This window comes from Protopterus annectens, chromosome 9.part0 (genome assembly GCF_019279795.1).
Source record: "Protopterus annectens isolate FY-2018-M chromosome 9.part0, PAN1.0, whole genome shotgun sequence".
Lineage (NCBI taxonomy): Eukaryota > Metazoa > Chordata > Ceratodontiformes > Protopteridae > Protopterus > Protopterus annectens.
In genome coordinates this window covers 1,287,060,928-1,287,086,737 of record NC_056743.1, presented here as the reverse complement: position 1 = coordinate 1,287,086,737, position 25,810 = coordinate 1,287,060,928, and the positions used below count along the sequence as shown (strand labels likewise).

The window sequence follows — 25,810 nt, the reverse complement described above, 5'->3', positions numbered from 1 at the left end:
AGACACACACACACACACACACACACACACACACACACACACACACACACACACACACACACACACACACACACACACACACTTTGAGGTATGAATTATATACAAACACACATACACTCCTGGGAAACACTGGCACAGGTTCTCCAGCTATGCCCCCTCCTGCCCAGACTATAAGGTAGAAATCACTGCCACCAACCACTACTTTATCAGCTACTATAAGGCCCTTCCCAAAAGGTGACCAGTTCCACTGTGTGCTATTACTGTTATCCAAATAGTATTGTAACCCAGGGCTAAGGCTATTGGAGTGGCTTATACAGTATCACTAAATACATGCAAGTATTCTAAGAGCTTAAATTATCTCTACAAAAAACACAGCTGAAAGGTTTAAAAATATTTAATAATAAATAATAAAAACACAAGACAATACTCATCAATTCAACACAATGCTAATAGAGAGTTCAGAAACCACAGGAAAATACTTTAAAACAATATTGTAGGATAGTCTGACATAAATATAGAAAACAGCTAGACTAATTTGGCTATATTCCTATCTGTCTCTAAGAGAAACGATGTTCTAAATTCTACTTACAAAGCAAAGGCAAGTGCTGGTGAGCTGATTTGTTCAGGCTCGGACAGAATACAAAATGCTATTCTTTCTTTCTGTCCTTAAATTGATAATACACAGTACTGCTGAGTCATTTCAGATTGCATCATTCTTGTCTCTTTTCTGATTTAGTTCCCAGGGTAACAGAACTCATACTTTAACATTTCTTTGATCTGCACCTGCCAGGATGAGACAGCAATAAATTACACTTTACATGTGAAACCTATTAATTTATCTCTGTCTTGGCACAATAGAAAGAATTTCTTGCAGAGACATCCTGTCTCTGAGCTTGAGATCAAACAAAGTCATAAAATCCTTTACTTATCAGCTTTCTTCCAGCAGGGTGCACTGTGAGTACATTTTTGGAAGCTTCAGAACATAACACAGTTTTCTTACATTTGTTACAGAAACCTGTGGATCATATTAATATTTACAATAATATAGAATTATTTACAAAATTCTATCTTGCTAGGCTGGCAGCCTTCACAATTCCCTTTGGTAAAAACTAAGTTCCCACTAATTTACCACATTGATGGGAGCCCACTGAACACTGAAGGCATTATAAGAGATCTTGGGGTACAGGTTGACAGCAACCTCTCCTTTGACCATCACATTGCCACTGTGGTCAGAAAGTCCTTCTGTGTGGCATATCTCATTACCAAGGATTTTGCATCCAGAAAGAAAGAGGTCATTGTCTCTACTCTTCCCTCATTAGAATATTCATCGAGTATAATGCCCCATTTGGCATGTAGCAACAGCTGGAGAGGCCACAGGAGTACCTCACAAAGAGGATCCTAAGCATTAAACACATGCCCTACACAGATAGACTCAAAAGACTCCAGCTATTCTCTGTCTCATATCGCCTACTTAGAGATGATCTCTGCTTGACTTACAAAGTCATGTCTGACCCAGCTCTGTTAGAAATGCTACATCTAAAGAAATCCCAATCCCTCCGCACCACACACTCCATAGACCTCAACCTCATTACCACAATCAAGAGAACATGCTGGAGGGACAGGTTCCTCACCCAGAGACTGTCCATGCACTGGAATAGACTTCCCATACATGTCAATCAGAGCACCTTGCTGACCCTCTTCAAGAGAAATCTTGATGAGTGGATAGGTAATATTCACCCCGGGGATCACCCTAGTGGTTCTACTTGATAGAGGCACTGGGAACTAATGTCGGGCAGCACGATGCCAGGGCACATCTATGAGGTAGGCTTGTAAAGGCTCCAGGGCCATTAGCCGAGTACACACCTATGAAGCTATGCAGCATCAGAGATGAATAGGATCATCTTAACATTTCCTACACTGCAGTTTTAGTGCTGGTTTTCAGCCTTTCATACTGAATTTCAATACATGTGCTGGGTAGTAAGCCCCCTCATCTTTTTACCACAGTGCAAGTACTTGAGTAGATATAAAGCTTTGTGCCATACATTGTTTGTTGGTCTATACTAAACTGAAAATGAGTGAGCTGGTATGTTTTAGTGGCTGCATGCTGTAATGCAGTATCACTGGTGAGTGAGTTTAGAGTACCCCACTGTGATAGCGACAAAAGCAAGACCTGTGCTCATACTGGTTAGGAATTCTGCACTGCACCATAAGTGGAAGATATAGCCTTCCCCTTTACTGTGCAGCAATATAAATGCCAAATATGAACTCTTCCATACCAACTACAATATCAGTATAGGCCTTGAGCCTCCTGTACCATGCCACAGTGTTGATGCCAGATAAAGTGCTCCTACAATGCACTGAATTGTCAGTACTGGGTACATACCTCCTACTGTGTACTGCAGTATCAATGTTATTGGGGAAATATACCCTACACCCCTAAAAGAGGGTTATTTCCCCAATAACATACACCCTGATGGGCATTATTGTGCTTAGATATTCATCTTTCTTTTAAATTGTTTTGTATTGTTATTGTTATTATTACTGTGGTCTCTGTAGTAAGCTTGTTTACAGACAGGCCTTACACTGAAGTAAATCACTTGCAATGAGAGCAGATCTTTCAGGATCAGGGCAGACTTACACTGAGAGCAACTCTTTTGTAACTGGCCCTGTATGTTTTTTTATATCACACACACACACACACACACAAGCCCAGCAGTGCTCCACTTTAAGTGAATGCATTACGGATAACTCATTGTGAGCAAATGGATGGGGGAAAAGTAGAATGCAAGGCATTGCAGCTGTACCCCGTGCCCATCTAGTGTACCTGATTTTGTCAGGTAGTGCTGCTCTGTCCACATAGAATATTCAATTTGGTGATAAATCAGTGAGGATTAAAGTCAGTCAATAATGTCAGAAATTAGTTTCTTCTTATTGTGCAAGGAAAGCCTGCCTTTGTTAATATGTGCTTGTCTCTCTCTCTCTATCATGCTTACACTTTCTGTCTCTCACACATGCGCACAGATGCACACTTATGCATACACAGACACGCGATTCTTTTTTTTAATGATTTACTTTTTAATTTTATGCTTGCTAAACAGCAAACCACTGTTTAATGAGCATAAAACAGTGGCAGCCATTTGTTTTTTTTTTTGTATATTCAAACTTTGGGGCACCTTAATATGCTGCCATGAAATGGCAGACTTTTTTCAGCAGGCACCATGTACATTAACACCCTGCCGGAGAATTTCTCATTGTCCAATCAGGGTGACGATGTAGAAGTCATCCATGCTGTAAAGTGAAGTACCGGTTCTGACAGTGGGCATGAGCCCTGTAGGACTGCAGCAGTGGCGCATGTTATAACACTAGTGAGAGCACTGTATGCCAGATTGCAGAGTATGTGTGAAATCAACAGCAGTAGTTACTCTTTTCTTGTTTATGACATGAAGCAGTGCAGCTGTAATGCCACCAGGAGCTCTTAGCATTCCCAGTTTTAATCCTGGGTACTAATCTAGTCCTACCACACTTCAGTATTTGGTGGGAGTCCTTCTCCATCTTTGCATGACATGGCACTTTTTCATCTGAAAATGATTCCTCATTCTACATTACCTTAACTGAGGTCGTGGGAAGCATATCTCTCAACTGTCCAGATTTCTGCAGAATGCCTAGATTTTTGCCTCATATTTTTAATTTGTGTTTTTTTCTAGCTAATTGCAGAGGATTGAAGTAACTAAATAATGACATACATTTGAGTTTCAGAATTCATATCTCTGAGAAAATTCAAGCTAACTTAAAACATTATTCTAACAACATTCTAAGTTTTTTATAAGAGCAATATTTAAAATCTGTCCCTGTTTTGGAGGTCTTTGTACCCCCCATTATTTAAGGCTTTGTCTGGATTTTTTATGTTAGGATGTCGTCTGGATTTTTTATGTTGGGATGCCAAGAGGTATGGTGGGAAGTAATGATTTCCTCTGCTACATTAATCTGCATTGAAATTAAATCCTCACCTAACTCCTACCACCACCACCACCACCACCACCACCACCTGATAAACTTCAATACAAGAACACAATGTGCAGTACAACAGCCAAAGTGGGTAAGCATCCCTCCCCACTAACACATATGTACAGTGTAGTAACAGCAGTCAAGTATGTGACCTGATAACTCTTGGTTTTCTTTGCACCAGGGGAAAAGGAGTTTATACTCTGTGAACAGAGCTGTACATGTACACACACCAATTCTCTCTCTCTCTCTCTCTCGCTCTCTCTGTCACTCACTCACTCACTCACTCACTCACTCACTCACTCACTCACTCACTCACGCATGCGATTCTTACTTCATCTACTTTTGTCTACGACTAATACAAGGAACAATTTTGGTGTGGCTTGTTTCTTGGAGAAACCACTGAACATTTTGTTCTGCAGTGTGAGTAGTAAGGTGGGGGAGGGACATTTTGGAAATCTGCTGCCTGATCTCATTTTCAAGCCATAAAGCTGTGTATGCCTAACTGACAAAAAGAGCATATTGCACAACAGTCAGGTAGCCATGTTGCAGAAGTTATTTCTAACGTTAGTGGCATCCATCCCATTGCGGGTTAATTTCAGTGTGGGCAGTTCCTTTTCTTTTTGGATGGACTTGTTTTCCTTCTCTTAGGGCAGTACGCCAAGTTCTCACTAACTATTCAGCGCAGTCCGTAGTGTAGCGACCTCAGTGCAGCTATGTTAAAAGTTTATATCCAGACTGACAAGATTGCATTAAGGCACAAGAAACCTGGTTTCAGAACAGTAAATGGCTTTCATAAACCTTAATTGACAATATTATTGCATTAATAGAGAGAGCAGTAAAGTAAATGGCTTTCAAAAATGTTGAGCGATAAAGAGTTAATTTATACAAAAGTTTTAGTTTCACAGACCACATAACCTTGCTGGAGGCATTTTTTATTTATTTTTTTTTGCATCTACAGAAAATTCGTATTGAAGGTACAACAGAAAATAATCAAATTTGTGGAATGCCAGTAAGGTGGAGACAGAGATTTAGAATACAAAACCCTATGTTCTTATCATTGCATGGCATATGCAGTTATGAAATGCTAACCATTCTTTATATGTAGTGAACTGTTAATGCCTGTGTATCTAACAGTAGAGGCTTTCATAGTGTAAGCCAGGTCTTGTCTGACGGTCATGTCTGCACTCAGCATCATATGTGACTTGTCTTATATTCCAGGATCCATGTACCAGGTGGCATTTGTTCTTGTCTTTCTGATTTATTCCTCCAGAGGGGCTTTTTGCTTTGTTTGCAGTCGAGCAACTTCTCTGAGTATTATCTTACAGATACAAAGCTAGTAGAATGTCTGTGGTAAGCTTCTGTATCAAGACTTAACGTTTTTTTTTTTTTTTAGTTACAAAAATGTTTAAGCAATCCTAGCCCTTGAGTTCTAACTTTTATGTTTTTTTCTGTATAAATCAGTGCAGCTGGGTTTTGAGGGTTTTTGCTAGGCAGCTGAAACGTTCGCTCAAGCATTAGAATGTGTATGTTTATATAATCAAGTCCAATTGCTACCAATGGGGAATTTCTTTGTAAGAGTGGTAAACTGAATTTTTAAGAGTATGTAAATTGTATGTTTTGCTTTTTTTTTTTTTTTTTTTGTGTAGTGCAGTGACAGACTGGAAAATACCAAAATTACTTAAGAAAAAATTACCAAACTTAAACCCAAGATATGTTAGATTATTTTGTATAGTGTAGAATGTGTCTGTGGGTAAGTAATTCTAATTTAGTATTTCTTACTGATGCTGCGGGCTAGACATATGCATCAATAAAAAAAACCTTAGGATCTATTGTTGGGGTCCTGACTAGGTTTTAGGATGCAGTGAAATATTTAGTAATGACTGGGAGATATATATGTAACGTTTACATTTGGCAACCTCAGTCTTATCACTTCGTAAAGAAAGAAGGTAATTTGGTAAGACCTTGTATCAGGTTTTGGGCAGTAACAGTTGTTTAGGTTAATATTCCTTTTGTGTGTTTTTGCACCCAAAGAAAGACGATTGATTGCATGCAAGATTTTCTATAACAGAGTTGTAGGGTTTCCAGTACAAAACATTATAGGAGAGCACATATCCCAAGATGCATCCAACAGCCTGGACTAGTTCCCAGTTAAACTTCATACAGGGGGGAAAGGACCTTGGATAAGTGTTTATTTTAGGTTGTAGTTTTCCATGATCTTAAAGTATGATGGGCTCTATACATTTTAGAATTCTGCAGTTGTGGATTGATATGGCTCACTCTAGTATTAGTATGTTTGAGTAAGATCTGTGGTACCACAGTTATGGAAATGGAGCCAGTACTGTCCACCATAACCAACAGCCACATTAGAGTAAGATCTGTGGTACCACACAGTTGTAGAAATGGAGCCAGTACTGTCCACCATAACCAACAGCAATTTCTGCCCTGAAGTTAACACCATATTTTTCTTTGCAAAAAGCTGAACACAAGATGAAGATTAGGCAGATGAAGGCAAGGCTTTATGGCATTCTCCTTTAAGTAGTCTGTAGCAGAAATGTTACCGAGTCAAGGAAGTAATTTCTGGAATAATTGCAATAATGTTCATTTGTTTATTTAGGTATTTATGTTTAATTTGTTCATTCTGTAGTTATCAGTGTAATCCAATTCAGGGTTGCAGGAGAATTGGGGACTGTCTTAACACTCATAATACAAGGTAGAAAAAATAATCCTGGATAGGATGCCAGTCTGTTACATCACACACACACACACACACACACACACACACACACACACACACACACACACACACGTCCGCGCGCACACATGCACACATACCCACATACCCCCTCAGTAGTTTGGTTTGTGGTAGGGGGAAAGTAGAGCAGCTGGAGAATACTCACATAGATACAGGAAAGACATGGATACTCTCCAAAAAATGTACCCTTGCTGAGAACTGAACGGGAGAAATAAGGTCTATGAGGCAACAGTTTCGACTAGTGCACCACTGTTTATTTTTTTCATATGCTTCCCTTCTGACCTCAGACATTAACTTCTCTAGTCACCCCTTTTGCATCCATTCATTCCTGTTATGACCATCATCACTCTACGAGGAAAACACTTTCATGCAACAGTACACAATTTCCTGTCTCCCAAGGGGTGGACATGCAGTGGCATCAATAGTAGGCCAGTTCACATTTTCCACAAATGTGTGCTCCTCCTTTCTGGAGCCTGCTTCTTCAACATTTCTTAGCAGCCTGTCACAGTTCTTCTGACATTCACTGTGGTTGGGGGAAGTGAGGGGGTTGCAGGATTGGAGGATTCTTCCATGCAAGGAATTTAAACTGGTCAATGCTACTATGCCCCCCCCCACCCCAAATTAGTCCTCTGAGTTCTGGATCAGTACTCCAGTATGGGGCAGAAAAATTAAGCATTTCTCATATTCTATTGGATAAAGACAGAATTTTAGATAACAGGAGAATTGTGGCAGGATATTAAGTGGTTATAGGGTAAGGAAGCATTGCTGACTACCGAAGTCATACTTTGAAAGGCACCTAACCTGGCTCGGAGTCAGACATGATTTGATCTGTTGCTGACTGCTGTTGTCAGTTTGAAGACATGATATCTTGTTGAAATTCTGGTTAACTGTGGTAGTAATGTAAGTACCAAGTATAACACCTGGTAAACAGCAAGCCTCATTTCCTATTTCCACCTGTACTAAAGCAGAGTGCAGCTTGCTCAGGCACTCTTAAATACAGTAGAGCTTTATACTTAGCTGCAGTACAGGAGCAGTGTACAAGGTGTCATCAAAGGTTCTTAGGCTGTTACTAGGCACACAGTCTGGGAGAGAATTGAGGAGTCCAGCCCAATTTCTAAATTACCACATAGTATTGTCTGGTAAAATGAGCTGCAGTGGTGCAGCAGTAGCGTTGTCGCCTCACAGCAAGAGGTTCTCCTGTATGATTCACAGCTGGAGCGCCTTCTGTGTGGAGTCTGCATGTCCTCCCTGTGGTCAAGTGACGTTTAAAGACATACAGGTAGGTGCATGCATGAGTGGGTGTGCCTTCTTTGAAGGTGGGCTTCAGGCTGGCAACTCAGCACCGTAAAATTCCACTGCCAGTCATGAGCGGACCGGAGTTCCACTGTGGCGACCCCTAACCAGGAAAAGCTGAAAGACGTTAGTTTTTATTGTCTGGTAAAATGACTTACTTAAAGTCCAACAGTAGGCCAATGGAGGCTGAGGAGTTCAAACAGCTATGGGAAGCAGCTCATTAGCAGCTTAATCCTCTGTGCTAACTGGTGGACAAAGCTTCATGGCACCTGCATAGCAGAGGATGGTTTTCATCCACTGACTTCTGGCCCAAACAGCATCTGCTGCACCACTGTGCTTCCTTTTAGCCATTAGTAGAGTAAAATAAAAAAGTCATCTAGCCCGTACAACACATCATGCAATTCAGAGTTACTCTGCAGTAAAATAATATTCAGACACAAAGCCTAGTAGATTGTGATGTGTTTAACCCATACAGTTTATAGGTACCTAATTTAGCCTTTAGTAACAGGGAGTGCAGTTATCTAGTTCAATATCCAAAATAAAATAAAGCAAACCCTAATTTAGTCTCTTGTAAAATGTGCTGTTAACTACCTGTACACTACTAGTTTCTGTGTAGTTTAAGCAGCTGTCTTTGGTACAGTATGATCTAGACAACTACATATAGTATAGTACATTGTTGTTGTATACGTGTAGTGTACAGTGGGACCACATGCCTTTAATACAGTGCGTCACAGACACCTACCTGATTATAGTACTGTAAAATGTGATCAGTTGTTTCTAGTATTGTAATGTAGATACATGCTTGCAGTGCAGTACATCCTGTGCACCTGTCTGTTGCACTTTATAGTGCTGCATCTGCCTGTATCCCAGAGTGAGACTTGATGTTCATCGTGTTACACTGCTGCAGTCATTACACTTGGGTTATCCTGCCGTCAGGCGGTTCCCCAGTCAGCCTGAGTTCCAAAGTCTTGGTCCGGCGTCGGTTGCTCTCGCCTTCTCCCTGACGTCAGTGCGACAGGGGTATATAAGATGCAGCCGACGCCATTTTCTTCAGTCTTTCTTGCCGCGCAGTGCCCGAAACAAAAGTAGTTCGCAAGTGCCGGTCGGCCATCTCTTGAGATTTTCATTCCAAATCCAGAACCAAAGTCTTCTACAAAGCTAAGTACCCCATTGGGGAACCTTTTTCTTGCCTCAGACCGATGTCAGTAAAAGCTAATAACTGTATTTCTTGTGGGAAGCAAATACCTCATAAGGATTTCCATTCCTATTGTATCCCATGCCTAGGCACAGACCACAACGTCACTGGTTGTCGGTTTTGTGCTAGGTTTAACAAGCGCACTATTAAACGTCGGTTTGATTTTGCCCGACATTATTTTGGTAGATAATTCAATTATACCATGCCGTCAGAACTTCAGACGACTGGAATACACAAAAAGCGCAAAGACAAGGATGGGCATCCGAGGCCCAAAACTGACGACGAAGTCTCTTCTAGGCCAGTCGTCGGTTCTCCGGTTTTCAGCGAGGAGCCTTCGCAGCCCCTGACGACCACTTCTGTAGAACCACAGGCTGCCTCTGACTCCCACGTGGAGATGGCTGGGCCTTCGGACACACAAGTTATTCAGCTTACCGAGAGCAGTTACAGGCTCTGTCATTAGAAGACATGCTTGGTTAAAGGAACATATGTTACCAGATCATGTTAAAGCAAAATTATTGGATGCACCTTTGCAGCAGGATGTGTTATTTGGAGTTAAGGCAGAAGAGGTATTAAAGAAAATGGAGGATAAGGCAAAATCTATGCAAACGGTGAAGGAAACAAATCCTGGGAGAAAAGCCCAGCTGAGAAAACTGGCATTGGCAACAATTGGCGCAAACCAATCTCAAAAACAAATGGGTTTATCATATTGTATTTCAAGGTTACACACTTTTCCTCTGCCAGGTTAAAAAGGAATGCAAAATCTGCCACAAAATCAATGGGCAAAGGCAAACAAAACTCATGCATGCTCACATATGAGGAGAGCTATTCCAATATCCCAGGACAAACAAAAGAGGAGGATTTTACTCAAAACACTCCACTGGTAACCCAGAGGACAAAGCCTGGAGCCCATTCTGATCTTTCTCTCTAAACACACTTACCTGGATGTTCGAAATTCAAAATGTTGACACTACAGCAGCTTCTTCCCATGCTGGGGGTCTTCACAACAGTAATTGCATTTTGCAGACAGAAAGGAATTCAGATTTATCCGCACCTGGATGACTGCCTGATTCAGAGAGAGCAAGGACATTCTTCTAATCTCAAGCAGCATTAAAAAAATGTAATTAAGTTGCCTGGGGGGGGTATTAAAAAAAGAAAAAAAAATCAAAACTACCTCTGAGATTATATTTATATTCCTGGGTGCCAGCTTGAACACACCCAGATGGCTTATCATGCTAGACAAGCAAGGACAACTGACAATACTTTCAATTGATGGCAATGAGAAGAGACAACTCTGCAGAAAAAACATTCTGGCCTTAGGGGTTACATGGCATCCTGCATACTAAATTCCATATATGCCAAGCATATGAGGAAACTACAATGGTACCTAAGCATAAACCAAGCAAAAACAAACACTTCAACAGATGATTACACACCTGGGAGCACACAGCATGGGCAGCAAATATATTCAGGGGCGGTGGCCCGCAGAACAAAGGCATCTTCACATCAATCAAAAAGAGATGCTAGTTGTACAAAATGCCCTTATAGCTTTCAAGGACCTGCTGCATCCAGGACAACTACTACTAAAGACAGACAACACCACAGTTATGTGGTACATAAACAAGCAAGGGGGCACTCACTCCTACCCCCTATGCAGACAAGCCATGACCTTGTAGAACACAGCTATAAACCTTCGAGTTCATCTACAAGCACAATTCCTGCCAGGAGAGAAAAATACACTGACAGACGACTTAAGCAGAAAGATCATGGATCCCCACGAATGGGAATTGAATCCACAAATATTCAGAATGATAACATAGAAATGGAGGAGCCCAGACATAGATCTGTTTGCATCCCCAATAAACTGCCAGCTACAAAAATTATACACAAGGAGTTACCATCCACAAGCATGGAAAGTGGATGCCCTCTCATTCAGCTGGGAGAACCTACAAGTATACGCTTTCCCACCACTACCTCTTCTGCCAAAGGTACTCATAAAAGCCAGGCAAGAAGAGCCAAAGATGATCCTGATTGCACCAGACTGGCCACGCCAGCACTGGTACCCAATCTTAAGGAGCTTAGCACAAGAACCACCCTGAATTTTGCCTCAAATCCCATATCTGTTGACTCAGCACAACAATCAAATTCTACACAGCCAGCTAAAGACCTTAAACCTAGCTGCATGGAAGATTCCTTAGTCAAGCAAGCAATGCCTCTCTCCAAAGCTGTTATGGATGTCATTCTGGAGGCCAGAAGGCCTAGTACCAGGAAAGCCTCCTCGGATAAATGGAAGAGATTCTGTGCCTGGAACCAAGCTCACAGCCTTGACCCTCTTGTTCCAAACATTCTTCAAATACTACAATACTTAACTGAGATGCTGGACAAAGGCCTCTCCTTCTCATCCATCAAGATCCACACCTCTGCCATCTCTGCTCATTACAACACGGATCCACCAATTTTCTCTAATCCTCTGTTAAAACAGTACCTCAGAAGGGCTAAAAACATAAGACCACCCCGTAGAGCACCTACTCCAACTTGGGACCTCAACTTTGTTTTGGAAAAACTAACTTTACCTCCTTTTGAGCCAGCTAACACAGCATAATTAAAATATATCTCTTGGAAAACTGCTCTGCTCCTGGCAATAACATCAGCACAAAGAGTTTCAGAATTACAGGCACTACTGGCAGTGGAAACTTTCCTCATTTTCCACCAGGGCAGGGTGTCTTTAAGAACTAACCCTACGTTTATGCCAAAGGTAGTATCCAGTGTGGCTCTAAACCAAGCTATTCACCTGCCAACTTTTTATCCTAAACCACAGAATAAAGGTGAGAGACTACTGCACTCTTTGGACAATCACAGGCAGTTATGCTTCTACTTGGACAAAACCAAAGCTTTCAGAAAATCTGAGCAATTATTGGTAGCATATGCTGCAGTAGCAGAGGGAAAAGCCATTTCAAAACAGACTATTTCAAAATGGATAGGACATTGTATACATTTCTGCTACACATACCATGGAAAACCTGTGCCTAGCAGCATTAGATCTCACTCCACCAGAGCAACAGCCACTTCAACTGCCTACCTCAGGGGAGTACCTACCAAGGATATTTTGGAAGCAGCAACTTGGAGTTCTGTACATACCTTCACCAAGCATTACCATCTGCCTCTATACTCTAAATCCAGAGCTGGCTTCACCACTGCAGTGCTGCAGGGCCTTATAGCCAGCCCGAATGCCTTATAGAACCAGTCACCCTACCTCAGCTTTGGGATTCTACCCAAGTGTAATGACTGCAGCAGTGTAACACGATGAACATAGTACAGTTTTGTACCTACCATAAATGTAGATGTTCGAGTGTATACACTGCTGCAGTCCAGGTTACTCTCCCTCCTTCCCCTCTTACTGGCTGGTACGTATCTATGTCTTCTACCCTTACTACCTATGGGGAGTATTTGCTGGTAGCTGTAAGTTGTTTTTTGCTTTTCTTATGTATGTTTTATTAGCAATTGGAATTGCCTACTATTTAGAGGCACCTGACATCTGGGCCAAGAAAAACTGAAGAAAATGGTGTCGGCTGCATCTTATATACCCCTGTCGCACTGACGTCAGGGAGGAGGCGACAGCAACCGAAGCCGGACCAAGACTTTGCCTAACAGCAAGATAACCCAAGTGTAATGACTGCAGCAGTGTATACACTCAAACATCTACATTTATGGTAGGTACAAAACTGTACTTTTCTGGTTCTGTACATTGTAGGCACTTACTTGGCATAGTATTGCAAGCGTTTTGTGTAGGACAATGTATATCACTAGAAGAGTATGATGTGGGTACCTTCCTCGGCTGCCCTACGACCTGGTCTGACTGCAGTATGGGTCCCTATGTACAGAGAGAGCACTGTAAATATCTACCTTCAGAGGATTAATGTGGACATTGGCCTTTGCTACAACATAGGAACCCAGTGCAGCCTGTTGTGATAAAATCCATCCCCACCTTTAGGAAGATGCTCAAAATTTTAACAAGAAGACATTTTCTTTTTAAAATGTGAGTACTTAGTCTAGCATTTAGTAATGGGCACCTAGTTCATCCTTTAACCTTCTGAAGAGATAAATTTATGTGGTAATGAGTGAAGGGAGACAAGTTCATTTGCACTACTGAGGTTGTGCAGTTTATGGAGGTGTGAGAGCTTGAGGTGCCACATTAAAACTTAAAGCCAAATATTTTGTGTTTTTTTTCATTCCTTTTTGTTCTTGTGTACATCACAGTTGTAAACCATTGTCTACAACTCATCAACTTCCATGTCATCAGGTGCTAGTTTTACTTTCATAATTCTCCGATTTTACATTCCTTTAACAGTTTTTATTCTAAACTGAAACAATGATGCCACAGATTACATGGGTTCTATTTGTGCTTTTGCAAGGTTTTTCTTTTCTTTCCCTGTGAGTTTTAGTTGTAGGTTTATTAGGTTTAAGTAAGTGGGGCTGTATGGAGGAGTTGTAGAGTTATTATATTTAAGTAAGGGGGTTGTGGAGATGCCGGAGTGAAAACACTTTTACACAGTTGTTAAAGATGGTGTTTAAATGGGGTAGCTATTTAAATGTTATAGGAAAAGTGAATGTGCAAAAGTGTAGAAAGTTTATGTGGTGATACCAGCTCACTGTGATGGTCAGTGTGCTCTGTGTTAGACTGCTTGTGCGTTTGTAAACCTAAATGGGTTTTCCATAATGCATGGGAGAGTACTAGCAACTGTGAGCCAACTGTGATCCTGACAACTCACTCATATTGTTATGTTATTTATGTATGTATGTATGTATATATATATATATATATATATATATATATATATATATATATATATATATATATATATGGATGTAATACACACACATACACAAGTCTGTGAGTGTACATAGCTGTTATAGAAAGTAGATGCAACAAATTAATGCACTACTGGTTTCCCAGACGTCTGGTGTCTTAAAATAGCATAGGGCAAAATAGGGTGCCAGAGTGTGATACAAAAAAATGTCACCAAAGCCATGAGGAAACTTGCAAACATATGTTCTGGTGAGATACTGCACAATAGTGCCAAAAAAATAGCCCCACCAGTGTTGACTCTGGCGAGCTGACAACTGGTGAAAAAGAAGGTATAGAGAAAAATGACATTAAAAATGACAAAATTCAGTTCACCAGAACCATTTGACTTCATGTAATTGTCAGCATGGTCTGTGTGGAAGCAAAGGTTTGCACATCACAGAAGAGCAGCCAAGTTGGATCAGGAGAATCACGAGGTTCAGATAAACCCCCTACTTTTATCTGTTTTTACTGCTTTTATCTTTGCTGAGGGCGAGCCTTAACATTTGAGACACTGATATCAAAGCTAGGTAATAACTTTGTCTTAAGCCAAAAGAGAATATGCTTTCATAAATATGTTTAGAAAGGGGACAAGTTTGTAGAAGCATTTCTGAGATGTTTGTATAAACTGGTCTGGTACTGTGAGTTTGGTAGCACTAAAGATGAGCATATAAAAGACAGGATTGTTTTAGACAGTGCAGGCCACAGTCTAAGAGTCAAATCTGACATTAAAAAACACTATATACATTGTTTGCCAGTCAGAACAAAGTGCAGGTATGAGAACTGTGAGTGAAATTAAGAAAAAAACATGAAATGAGGAGAATAACCCAGCATCTGTAGTGCTTCACCCTTGGAGAAGTAAAGCCCACCAAGGACATTAAAGTTGGGGTACGTAGTGGGCTCAGATGTTGTCATGGCATGTGTGATCTAGATGTTGGATGATTTATGGAGAAATGACTCTTGAGGGTACTCTTGGTATAAGAGAGGGGGAGAGAGGGGCATATCCCAAATGATGGAAGAGTAGTTATTCTAGTGCCAGTGTACAAGGACAAAGGAGACCTTCCCAACTGTGGGCAGTACAGCGGTATCAGACTGCTGTTACACAATATGAAAGTGCTGGAGAGGGTGACTGAGAAGTGAATACGCAGGATAATAGAAAGTAAGATGTGAAATGAGCAGTCAAATTCACATCAGGATACAGTACTGATCAGTGTTTGTAGTGACATAGTGGAGTAGAAACTTGAGATGAGGAAGGAATAAACCCGGGTATTCCTAGACTTTGAGGAAGTACAAGACAAGGTCTCAAGAAGGCTGATTTGGGCAATCATGTGATTGATCGGAGTCCCAGAAATATTGCTACAATAAGTGCAGGGTATGTACAAGGACAATGATATAAAGCATGTTGAGACTGACAGAGGGGGTTCACAGTAGAAGTGTGTGTATCAGCGTTCGGCTGTGAACCCTCTCTTTTCCATATTGGTGATGGACTACATTAGCAAACATATCAATGCGGACGGATCAACAAAGTTGTTGTTTGCAGAGGATTCAGCTCTGCATGCAGACTCTGAACTGGAACAGCAAACAGGGGACTGGAATGCAACAGAGTATATAAAAGACACCAGTAATGGCAGCAAATGGAGTAGATCTGAAGAAGCTGAAAATTGAGACAGAATGGAAAATAGTGGACAGGTTAATAACCCAGGTGTCTGGTTGCGATGGTTGAGGAGAAGGAAAGTTTGAGAAGGTGAAAGCTAGAGTCAGAAGGGCTGCAGTCAAATGGCACAAAGTGTCAGGGTAGTTTGTGGCAGAAGAATGCCAAAGAAGGTGAATAGTAAGGTGTAGAAAACAGTGGTGTGACCAGTATTACTGTAAGGTACAGAAACCTGGGCAGTAAAGGCACAGCAGTAGAGGTAGCTAAGGTTAGGGACGTGAAGTGCCTGAGATGGGTAGTAGGATGCACATTGTGAGGCACTTGAATAAATGAGGGCTTCAGATTGGAAGCTAAAGTAGCTCCAGTTGCACAAAAGATCAAAAAGAATACATTACAGTGGACTGTTCATATGTGCAGGAAAACAGAAGGCAATTTGGTAAGTAGGATTTGGGAGAAACCAGAAAACTTTAAGAGGAAACTTGGACCTTCGGCCAGGAGATGGCTTTATTGTATGAGAGCAGATCTATGACAAACAGGCATGACTGTTGAATAAGATAGGAGACTGCCTCAGAAATGAGAGAGGTGGTGACCTTTGGATGACACCCCAACTCACATTTAAAAAAATGGGGCAAAGGGGTTGTCAATGATGAAGCAGACTAGAAAGCATGGGGGAGGCCAGTGTAAACTTTAAGTGAAAATAAAAACAAATGCAAACAGGAAAAATGCAGTAGTTGCAACTGTGTGTGTGTGGGTGGGGTGGGGGTAGTGAATCAGTTGTGTTTGGCAAAAAGCAGAAGGTGCCAGAAGTGTTGTAAAATGTGAATTTTTTCTGTTCTGTGAGAGACTACAGTGATCAAAGAGATGGCAACAGATGTTAAAATGAGGAAAATACAAATGTACCTTTCTTTTTTGTGCTGTCCGAGTAAGCAGTCAGACACACATGATGAATGCTATGTCAGACTCCCAGTTCAGAGCAGTTCAATTAGGTTTTAGGTGGACTCTGTGACAGACACAACTGTAATGTCACATGGGGCATATAGAAGCATCTCAACATGTCTGTAGATGGTCAAAGAAAAAATGGAAGTATATAGACCTAGGGGAAGCTCCTAGCCATTCAACTTCAGCATGTATGGCTTAAATGAACTTTTATTGACTGTTGTTTAGCACTTTATAGCCATGAATAAGTGGACAGGGCACATATGAATTTTAGATCTGTGTTGCTGGTCCTTAAGTGGATGATGTGCTGAGTACAGCCACTGCATATAAATTGTGTCTAATTGACAGAAATGAATTATAAGTGCCAATGTGTCTGGTGATGTTGGGCTCCTTAAATGTGAACCAGTAAAGATTCACTTGATAACTGGTGCTGTTTAATGTGCCATCACTCTACCAGAAGGAGTACCATTTCCCTTCCTCTCTAATGCAGCGAGTGAGGTAAACTGCATGACGTACATGGGAAGAATTGGAATGGTTACAGAACCTACAATCGGCAGTACTTCTTGGTGCCAGTAGAAAAGAAGAAATGCAAAGCGAGTCTTTGTGTTGACATAAAACAGTTACAAAATGCAGCCAAGAGGGAGGGGGTTTTCTCTGCCAGTCTTGGAAGACATAACATCAAAAGTAACTGGAGCAAGCATGTTCTCCCTGTTAACATGTATCCACTGCGTTTTAGCACGTGCCCCTTAACCTGAATAACAGAAAGATGACCATCTTCATTACTCCACTGGGAAGATTCGGCTTTCAGTAGTTACCTTTTGGAATTACTTCAGCACCTGAAATCTTTCTGTGTGAAATGAGTATCCCCTCAGATATCATAAGGGCACAGTGGTCATAGTGGATGACATTTTGACGTTTAGGTCTGATAAAGAGTTACATGAGAAGAGGTCAAATAATATGCCTCAGATTATTGAAGGGTCAAGACTGAAGTACAATAAAGAAGAGTGCTATTTTGGGAAGACTGAGGTTCAGTCTTTCAGACATTGCATTAGTGAAGATAACATTAAACCAGATCAAAGTAAAGTAAAAGCTGCGAGTTTCATAGAGCAGTATTGAGTAGTTGTGAGTTGACTGAGACTGTTATCAGATGTGCATGGTGTGTTCTTGCTGTGCTTCCCGAGTGTCTGATGTCTTGTACAACACAGAGCATGATTATGTACCAAGTCCCAGACTGCTGCGTCTTGGAGGTTTTCTCTTTATCTAAGGTGCAGTGCGGTGAGTACTGATGTTCTTCGTCTTCCATTGCTGCAGTCCTGACTATTGGGGTATAGTCCAGAGTATAAGGCTGGCGTCGGTCAGGCGCATTAGACTGGCGCATGACCGGCGTCATATCCTCAGTCTTTTGCCGCATGGTCGATGCAGAAGCAGTTTTGCGAGTGCAGGTTGGCGGAAACAGAGTTGGCTAAGTACAGAACATTTTGTTTTTCTTGCCTCAGTATTTTACGGATGTCAGAAAAGTGAATAACTGTATTTCTAAACAGATACCTCATAGGGATTATCATACCTTGTGTATACCTTGTTTAGGGCCTGAGCACGACGTTGTTGGTTGCCGCTCTTGTGCTAGGTTTAACAAACGCACTATTAAGAGGAGGTTAGACTGTGCCAGGTTAGTGTTTGGGAAGCGTTGCAATTATAAAATGCAAGGATAAAACAGTGAAGCCTAGGGTTGAGGGACGTCGGTTCTTTGGAAAACTCAGTGGAGCGGAGGTTTTGCCAGGAGTTTCCATGGAGTCCCAGGCAGAAACTATACTCTTACAGGATGTGCCTTCTCAGGAGGTAGGCCAGGCTGAGGGGGCTTCTCAGGTGACTGTTCTTCCCTCTCTTCCCAAGGTAGTTAGGGCCTCTCCTTCTGTTGCAAAAACTTCTATGAGAGGTAGGCCTACTTCAGCTTCAGTGGGGGCTTCTCCTACCATTTCAGGTTCTGTACCTAAGAAACATATGCTTAAGATGGCAGAAGATTTGATTACTATGATTAGGGTTCTATGCCTGGAACCTGAGTTTGAGAGTTTTGAACAGTGTTCTGAGGCTTCAGAATCTTCTGTGGAAGATTTGCAGGAGTATCCTACCTATTCTGATTCTGATGTGGATGATTCCACTCCTACAGCGTCTCCACCTGAGGATTTCTCGCATTCCATGAGGGAGCACTTTAAATGGGAAGGCCAGGATTACTCTGACTCAGGAAAAGGCTTAGGAGTTCTTGTTTTACCCCAGCATAGGCCTTTAGCTATTCCTCCTGTGTTGAATGTGGTGGAAGATGTTTTGCAGAGGCTTCCTGACTCTTTCCCTCCTGCTCCTGTTAAGCCTGATAGGTATGCTCATAAATATTTGTTTAGAAACTATTTCCCAGGGGCTAAGGGTGTAAAAGCTTCTGTGGTTAAAAATCCTGTCCCCACTGATAAAGAGGCGAGGGCTTTGGATAGGTGGGGAAAGAAAGTGTATACTTCTTCCACTCTAGCCATGAGAGCTTTGAATTGTCAGTTTCACATGTTAAAATATCAGAATTACCTTCTTTCACAATTGAAATCTAAGGTGGATGCTTTGGCGGAAGGTATTGAGTGTAAAGAGTTGCTGGATTTGGTTCATGTGTCCGAACAAGTGGGTAAGCATTCTTTGCAATGTGGTTTTGATGCTGTACAGGCCTCCTCGGGGTGGCTGCTACCAGCTCTGTTCTTATGAGCATGCCTGGTTGAAGGATCAGAATTTAGCTGAGCATGTTAAGACAAGGATTTTGGATGCTCCTTTACAGTCTGATGTGTTGTTTGGTTGGCCTGTGGAAGCTGTTTTAAAGAAAATGGAGGACAAAGCTAAGTCTATGCAAACTGTTAAAATTTTTTGCAGGTGCAGCCCACGAAGTTTAGTAGAAATTGGCCTGCTAAGGGGTGGACATATCCTGCTTATGATTCTCAGTCTAGTTCACCTGCTCAGACTTCTGGTGAGGTTTAATTACTCAAGACAAATGGGTACAGATTTTATTTCCATACAATGCCCCTTTCAAAGGCATCCTCCTCTACAAAGAAAAGAGGCTCACAAGCAAGTTTTACAGTTACTTCACATAGGGGCCATTCAGCCAGTCCCTGTGTCAGATTTTATTCTCGCCTGTTCCTTGTACCAAAACACGTGGAGACCAATTTTGGATTTATCTCTCCTCAAGGACATTCCCAAGTTCAAGATGTTACCTCTGCTGGGCAAAGATCACTGGATGGTAACTTTAGATCTCAAGGAAGCTTACCTTCATGTGCCTATAATTCTCATTATCAGTTCTCTGCATTGCCCTTTGGCTTATCTAGAGTATTCTTCTGGCTCCAGTGATAGCTTACTTCAGGCTTCAAGGAATTCAAATCTATCCTTACTTGGGCGACTGCCTGATTCTGGCTCAAGAAAAGGAAGACCTTCTACAGCATCTGGGATATGTTATAGCAGTGCTAAGATGCCTAGGGTATTCTAGTCTAGTACCCTCACAAGACATGGGACAAACAAAAGAGTCTGTCACTTTACTTCCATCAACTATCTGACAGTCCTTCAAGCATTAGGGTTCATGGCATCTTGTATTCTGGTGCTTCCCAATGCCAAACTGCATATGAGGAAGCTACAATGGTATCTCAAAATGTATGGACACAGCACTGCCAGGATTTGGACACTGTCATTCAAATAATACCTTGCATTCAAAAGGAATTCTTGTGGTGGGCTCAGGAATGTCACCTAAACAAGGGACTCTCTGTGACCCGGCCAGAGGCAAGTCAGATTCTAACGACAGTTGCCTCGGACATTGCTTGGGGAGCTCATCTAAATGGAAAGTGGATACAAGACAAGTGGCCTGCCAGACTACAGCATCTACATATCAACATGAAGGAGATGTTAGCAGTCCAGTTTGCATTAATGGCTTTCAAGGAGTTACTTCTTCCAGGGCAGGTGTTGATTCTAACAGACAACACAACTGTCATGTGGTACATCAACAAGCAAGGGGGAACACATTCTTATCCTCTATGCAGGCAAGCAATGATTTTATGGGAACTCCTTAGCAGATGTGTTAAGCAGACAAATCATGGATCCCAAACTGGATCTTCATGTATTTCAGAAACTGACAGTGTCATGGGGACATAGATCTGTTCGCTTCTCCACTAAACCACCAGCTGCCAAAGTATTGCACAAAGGGGTTTCATCACACAGCTTGGAAAGTGGATGCTCTGTCTTTCAGTTGGAAAAACCTTCATGTGTATGCCTTTCCACCTCTCGCTTCTTCCAAAGGTACTATTAAAGGTCAGACAAGACAGGCCAAGGATGATTTTGATAGCTCCAGATTGGCCTCGGCAACACTGGTACCCACTTCGAGTCTGGTAAAGAAGCCTCCATGGCCTTTACCTCTGATTCCTCATCTGTTGTCTCAGAAGGACGGTCATCTGCTCAATGTCAAGCTTCACTCTCTTCATCTAACAGCCTGGCATATTCTGTGTTGAAACACAGCAGGTCTCAACTTCCTCAACAAGTTTTAAATGTGATTATGGAAGCTAGAAGAAAAATGGAAGAGATTTTTATTTTGGAGTACAGCAAAGAATTTGGAGATTTCAGAGCCTAATTTGAGTGTGGCTCTTCAATATCTTACTGAATTATTGGACAAAGGTTTGTCCTTCTCTTCCATAAAGATTCATGCTGCAGCAATTTCAGCTCACTATGATTGTGACCCACGTTTGTTTCGCATCCTTTGTTCAAGCAGTTTCTTAGAGGGGCAAAGAATATAAGACCCCCACGAGAGCTCCTACTCCTGCTTGGGATCTCAATTTTGTGTTGGAAAACTTACTCTACAACCTTTTGAGCCTGCAGCTACTGCTGAATTGAAATATTTGTCATGGAAGACTGCTTTTCTGTTGGCTATTACTTCTGCAAGAAGGGTGTCTGAGTTGCAGGCCCTTATGGCAGTAGAGCCCTTTTGATTTTCCATAAGGACAGGGTATCATTACGTACTAATCCTTCCTTTATGCCTAAGGTGGTTTCTAGTGTGGCTTTAAACCAAACTATTCATTTGCCTACTTTTTGCAGATCCTCAAAATAAAGGGGAAAAGATTTTGCACACTTTAGATGTACACAGGCAATTGCGTTATTATTTGAGCAGGACTAAGAATTTTAGGCAGTCTCAGCAGTTACTTGTTTCTTTTGCTTTGAGTTCACAGGGCACGCCTGTGTCAAAACAAACTATTTCTAGGTGGATTGGCTTTGCATTGCATTTTGTTATTCCCATCATGGTAAGGAGATTCCAGCTGGGATCAGGCCTCATTCCACTAGGGCTACTGCCACTTCAACAGCATTTCTAAGGGGTGGCAACTAAGGATATTCTGGAGGCAGCTACTTGGAGTTCAGTGCATACTTTCTCTAGGCATTATCACCTTCCTATATACTCTAAGACTAGGGCTGGTTTGCCACAGCTGTTTTACAAGGCATGTTGTCAGCTCCTACTACTTTATAATTTGCCAGCCTCCCTTACCTCTGCTTTGGGATTCTACAATAGTCAGGACTGCAGCAATGGAAGGCGAAGAACATAGTACAGTTTTGTACCTACCATAAATGTAGATGTTCGAGGATTCCATCTCCCTCCTTCCCCTCTGTGTTTAGGGGTGGTTGTGTAGGTGAGTTTACATGCTTATCTTTTATATATATATATATATATATATATATTATTGTATATATTATACATGTTTTTGGTGCAGGTTGTTTTGGGACTTGTCTTTTGGGTCTTCTGACATCTGGGGCAAGAAAAGACTGAGGATATGGCGTCGGTCATGCGCATTAGTACCCTGGGACTATACCCCAATAGTCAGGACTGCAGCAATGGAATCCTCGAACATCTACATTTATGGTAGGTACAAAACTGTACTTTTCTTTACAAATGAGTTTCTGGGTGACATCCTTCAGCATGAGAGGTAACCTGGCACCTGGAGAAAGATATCTGTGCTACTCTTTAAATCTGGCTGAAAGACAAGATGCCTGTGGTCAAAGCCCATTCCTCAAGAATGTGTTGTAGCAGTGATTCTGTACTCAAACATCTAAGTTTATGGTAAGTATTCTCACACAACTTTATTTCAGTTTCAGACTCTTTTGTTCACTAAACAATTTTCAATATTTATTAAGCTATTGCATTTGTGTTATTATCCTCTTTTAACAAGTTGAAAAGTCCTGATAAGCTGTTGGTTCAGTCAGCGTTTCAGAGAGGTGCTGTATTAGATTGTTTGAAGTTTTACAGTATCAGGTTCTTTCATGCAACTTTTTCTATTTATTTCCTAATGCTTAGCCCTGTTTTTTCTGTTCTAACAGCACCCAGTTTGCAGGGAAGAACTGATGAAATTCTTGCAATAGTGTCATCAGGAGAACCAAAGAGCCAGGAATACAAGGAATACAACCAGCCAATGAATTCCATGAATCCGATGAAATCATCTCTCTCAACACCCCATGGGTTTGTACCTTTGCATTTATCAGTCTATTTGCAATCATTTCTCATGGCTTGTAAGAGGGTCCCGTTGAAATAAGGGAGCACGCACACAACAAGTGTGGTCTGTGCTTTAATTTTACCCAGGAAGTAATCTCAGCTGAAGTTCTACTATATTGCAGTAAGGTCACTTAGTACTCAGAACACACACACACACACACACACACACACACACACACACAATCTGTGAACATTGTTTTTTGTTAGTAACACAGTGCTAAGATAAGACACAGGTACCACCTCTCATTTTAGTTTATTTTCCGAGTTGATAAATGTTAGCTGAACTGAACAGAAAAAAGGTCTGCTGCTTACTTCATTACTGGCTACCAAGATGTGTTAAAATCATGGTGAGAGACAAGAAATATTTAGTAGCTTAATGGGTAGAATCACTAAACTAGATTTCTACTCAAAAGAAAGGTAATAAGAAAGGAAAATACTGCATCGTAATGTTACGTCCATAAGAACTGTTTTCCATTGAAGGCCTTTTCATCTTAGAACAACAAAATAGCTGTATCCAGTTGTACTTTTTTGTTATGAGCAGGGCCACTCACCTTTTGTATGTGTCACATCAGTATTTCTTTTTTCTACCTTTGGAAACAAACATCCATTCATTATCGCCTGAAAGTATCACTGAAGAAAAAGTGTCATTAAGAAGTTACCGAAGACTGGATGAGAAGCATGAAATGAGTTGTCAGGGTGTAGTTGTAACAGGATGAAGGGTACCTGTTGATTTCAATCTCTTTAGAGACGTGGAAAGTAATTTTGAGGGTCACTTTTTGTTGCATAGTCTTATAGCATGTTGTGATGCTGACAGTCCCCATACTGGAGGGGACATGAAGTATCAGACAATCTGAGAGGTGATTGACCCACTGAAAGCTGTAGTTACTTTAACAGAAAGTGAAGATGGCTTGAAAATAAAGATGTCCCATGCCATTATGCTCTTACTGTGAAGGAACATGCAGAAATATATTTTGGAGTTAAATCAAGAGGAAGTCTTCTTCTGGAAGAGCATGAAAGTATGCCCTCCCAGGATTGAGTTAACTGCTGCTTCTTATTCATTTGGATACCAGATGAATACTCCCATCCTTTCAAACCATTTTCACTGAAAAGTAACATTCTGTTTGTAAGAGTATATTTTAAACTTTGTTACTGCTGCTTCTTATTCATTTGGATACCAGATGAATACTCCCATCCTTTCAAACCATTTTCACTGAAAAGTAACATTCTGTTTGTAAGAGTATATTTTAAACTTTGTTACTGGGGGGGGGTTAATAAGCAGACGTAAAAGTGCACACACAAAACCAAATAAAATGTGTTTTGGTCCACTCTCGACAGCTACTTGAATATCACATGAAAATAATGGTCCAATAATGTGTCATTTCCATTTATTGCCTTTCCTTTCCCACCCGTGCTGCCATAGGGTGAAAATAGTAGGTGCATGTCTTTGGGTGAGGGCAGAATGTGGCAGAACTGTGCATTATGACCAGAAGGGGTAGGAGGTGGCAACTGAATTTGTAACAAGTACTGTTGTTTTAGGTATAAACTAGGATGAGAAGGAAACCGTCTTCAATACACCCAAGTGAAGGGGGGAGGGGTGGTATCCTGTGTAATGGGTCCCTGAACTGGAAAAGATATTTGCAGTTGCAATGAGTCTGTGTGACGTTTAGGTGTTGACGGGCAGAAATTCTAGATAAAGTATTTTGCAAAGAAAAATTACTGCGTATTCTACTTACTTACCGGTAACCTTTGCATATATATGTGGGTGTGTGTGTTGTTCTGTATGAGGCAGAAGAGTAATAATTATATAAATGTTGCTTTGAAGAACCTGCAGATAGACAGCGCTATGTATAGAAGTGGGAACTACAAGCAGAAGCCTGTACTTGAGCCTGGGAATAAGTACTCCTTTTTCCAGCTGAAGCCTCCCTGTAACAATACCAGAGGCCTTGGTTATCTGTTAACCTAATTGGGCTTGTTGTTGCTTCTTATGCTTCTGTCCTTGTCGGCCGTGAAAGAATGGTCTGAAGAGAAGATGTAACCGCTGACTCAACAGGTTGTGAAAGAATCGATATCTTCTACCAGCTAACACATGTCTGCGAAATCAGGGACTGATGGGACTAACCAGCTGGGTGGCAAAAAAATTTAGGTATATGGGTACAGAAGGTGCCATCTGGCATTTATGAGGGCAGTGTGCTACTAATATTATATAAAATGTATATAGGGAAGTCTAAACAGGTGGCTGTTAAATATGTATTGGAATCTCTCTTGCAAAGTATAGGATAGATGTGTTAAATAAATGCTGAAGAAATGTTTGGGTTAACAAAAAGGAACAAATACAGTTTTTAGTATATGCTAATTTACATTTTTCTAAGGCAGGTGGGAGGAGCAAAACTATAAAGAAAGAAAGAATTACAATACATTTGAGCTTTGTGAGTCAGGATCATGCTGTCCTTTTGGTATGGTCCAGGTTTCTGTGTAACAGGAGTGGTGTTGCCAGAAATTAAAACATTTAGCATGAGAACATGCTGTGTTTCTCTGTCTTGTGGGTGTCACAGCATGTGAGATTACTACACCGCTAAAACATCTGCTATTAGGGTCGTACTGAG

At 41.3% G+C, this 25,810-nt stretch overlaps 1 protein-coding gene across 5 annotated transcripts in view; it reads left to right on the top strand.

The window, feature by feature from the left end:
- The window catches only part of ZMIZ2 (zinc finger MIZ-type containing 2), a 698,887-nt gene that overhangs the window by 312,649 nt on the left and 360,428 nt on the right, over positions 1-25,810 (top strand). For 2 of the 5 annotated variants that reach the window (XM_044084227.1, XM_044084233.1), the window contains exons 1-2: positions 4,057-4,096; positions 23,036-23,174. In XM_044084227.1, the coding sequence (XP_043940162.1) occupies positions 4,072-4,096; positions 23,036-23,174 (164 nt within the window). In that variant the 5' untranslated portion in view covers positions 4,057-4,071. Of the gene's footprint in view, positions 1-4,056; positions 4,097-5,331; positions 5,356-23,035; positions 23,175-25,810 lie in introns of those variants that run through there. The other 3 variants (XM_044084229.1, XM_044084228.1, XM_044084231.1) reach the window with 2 other exon arrangements.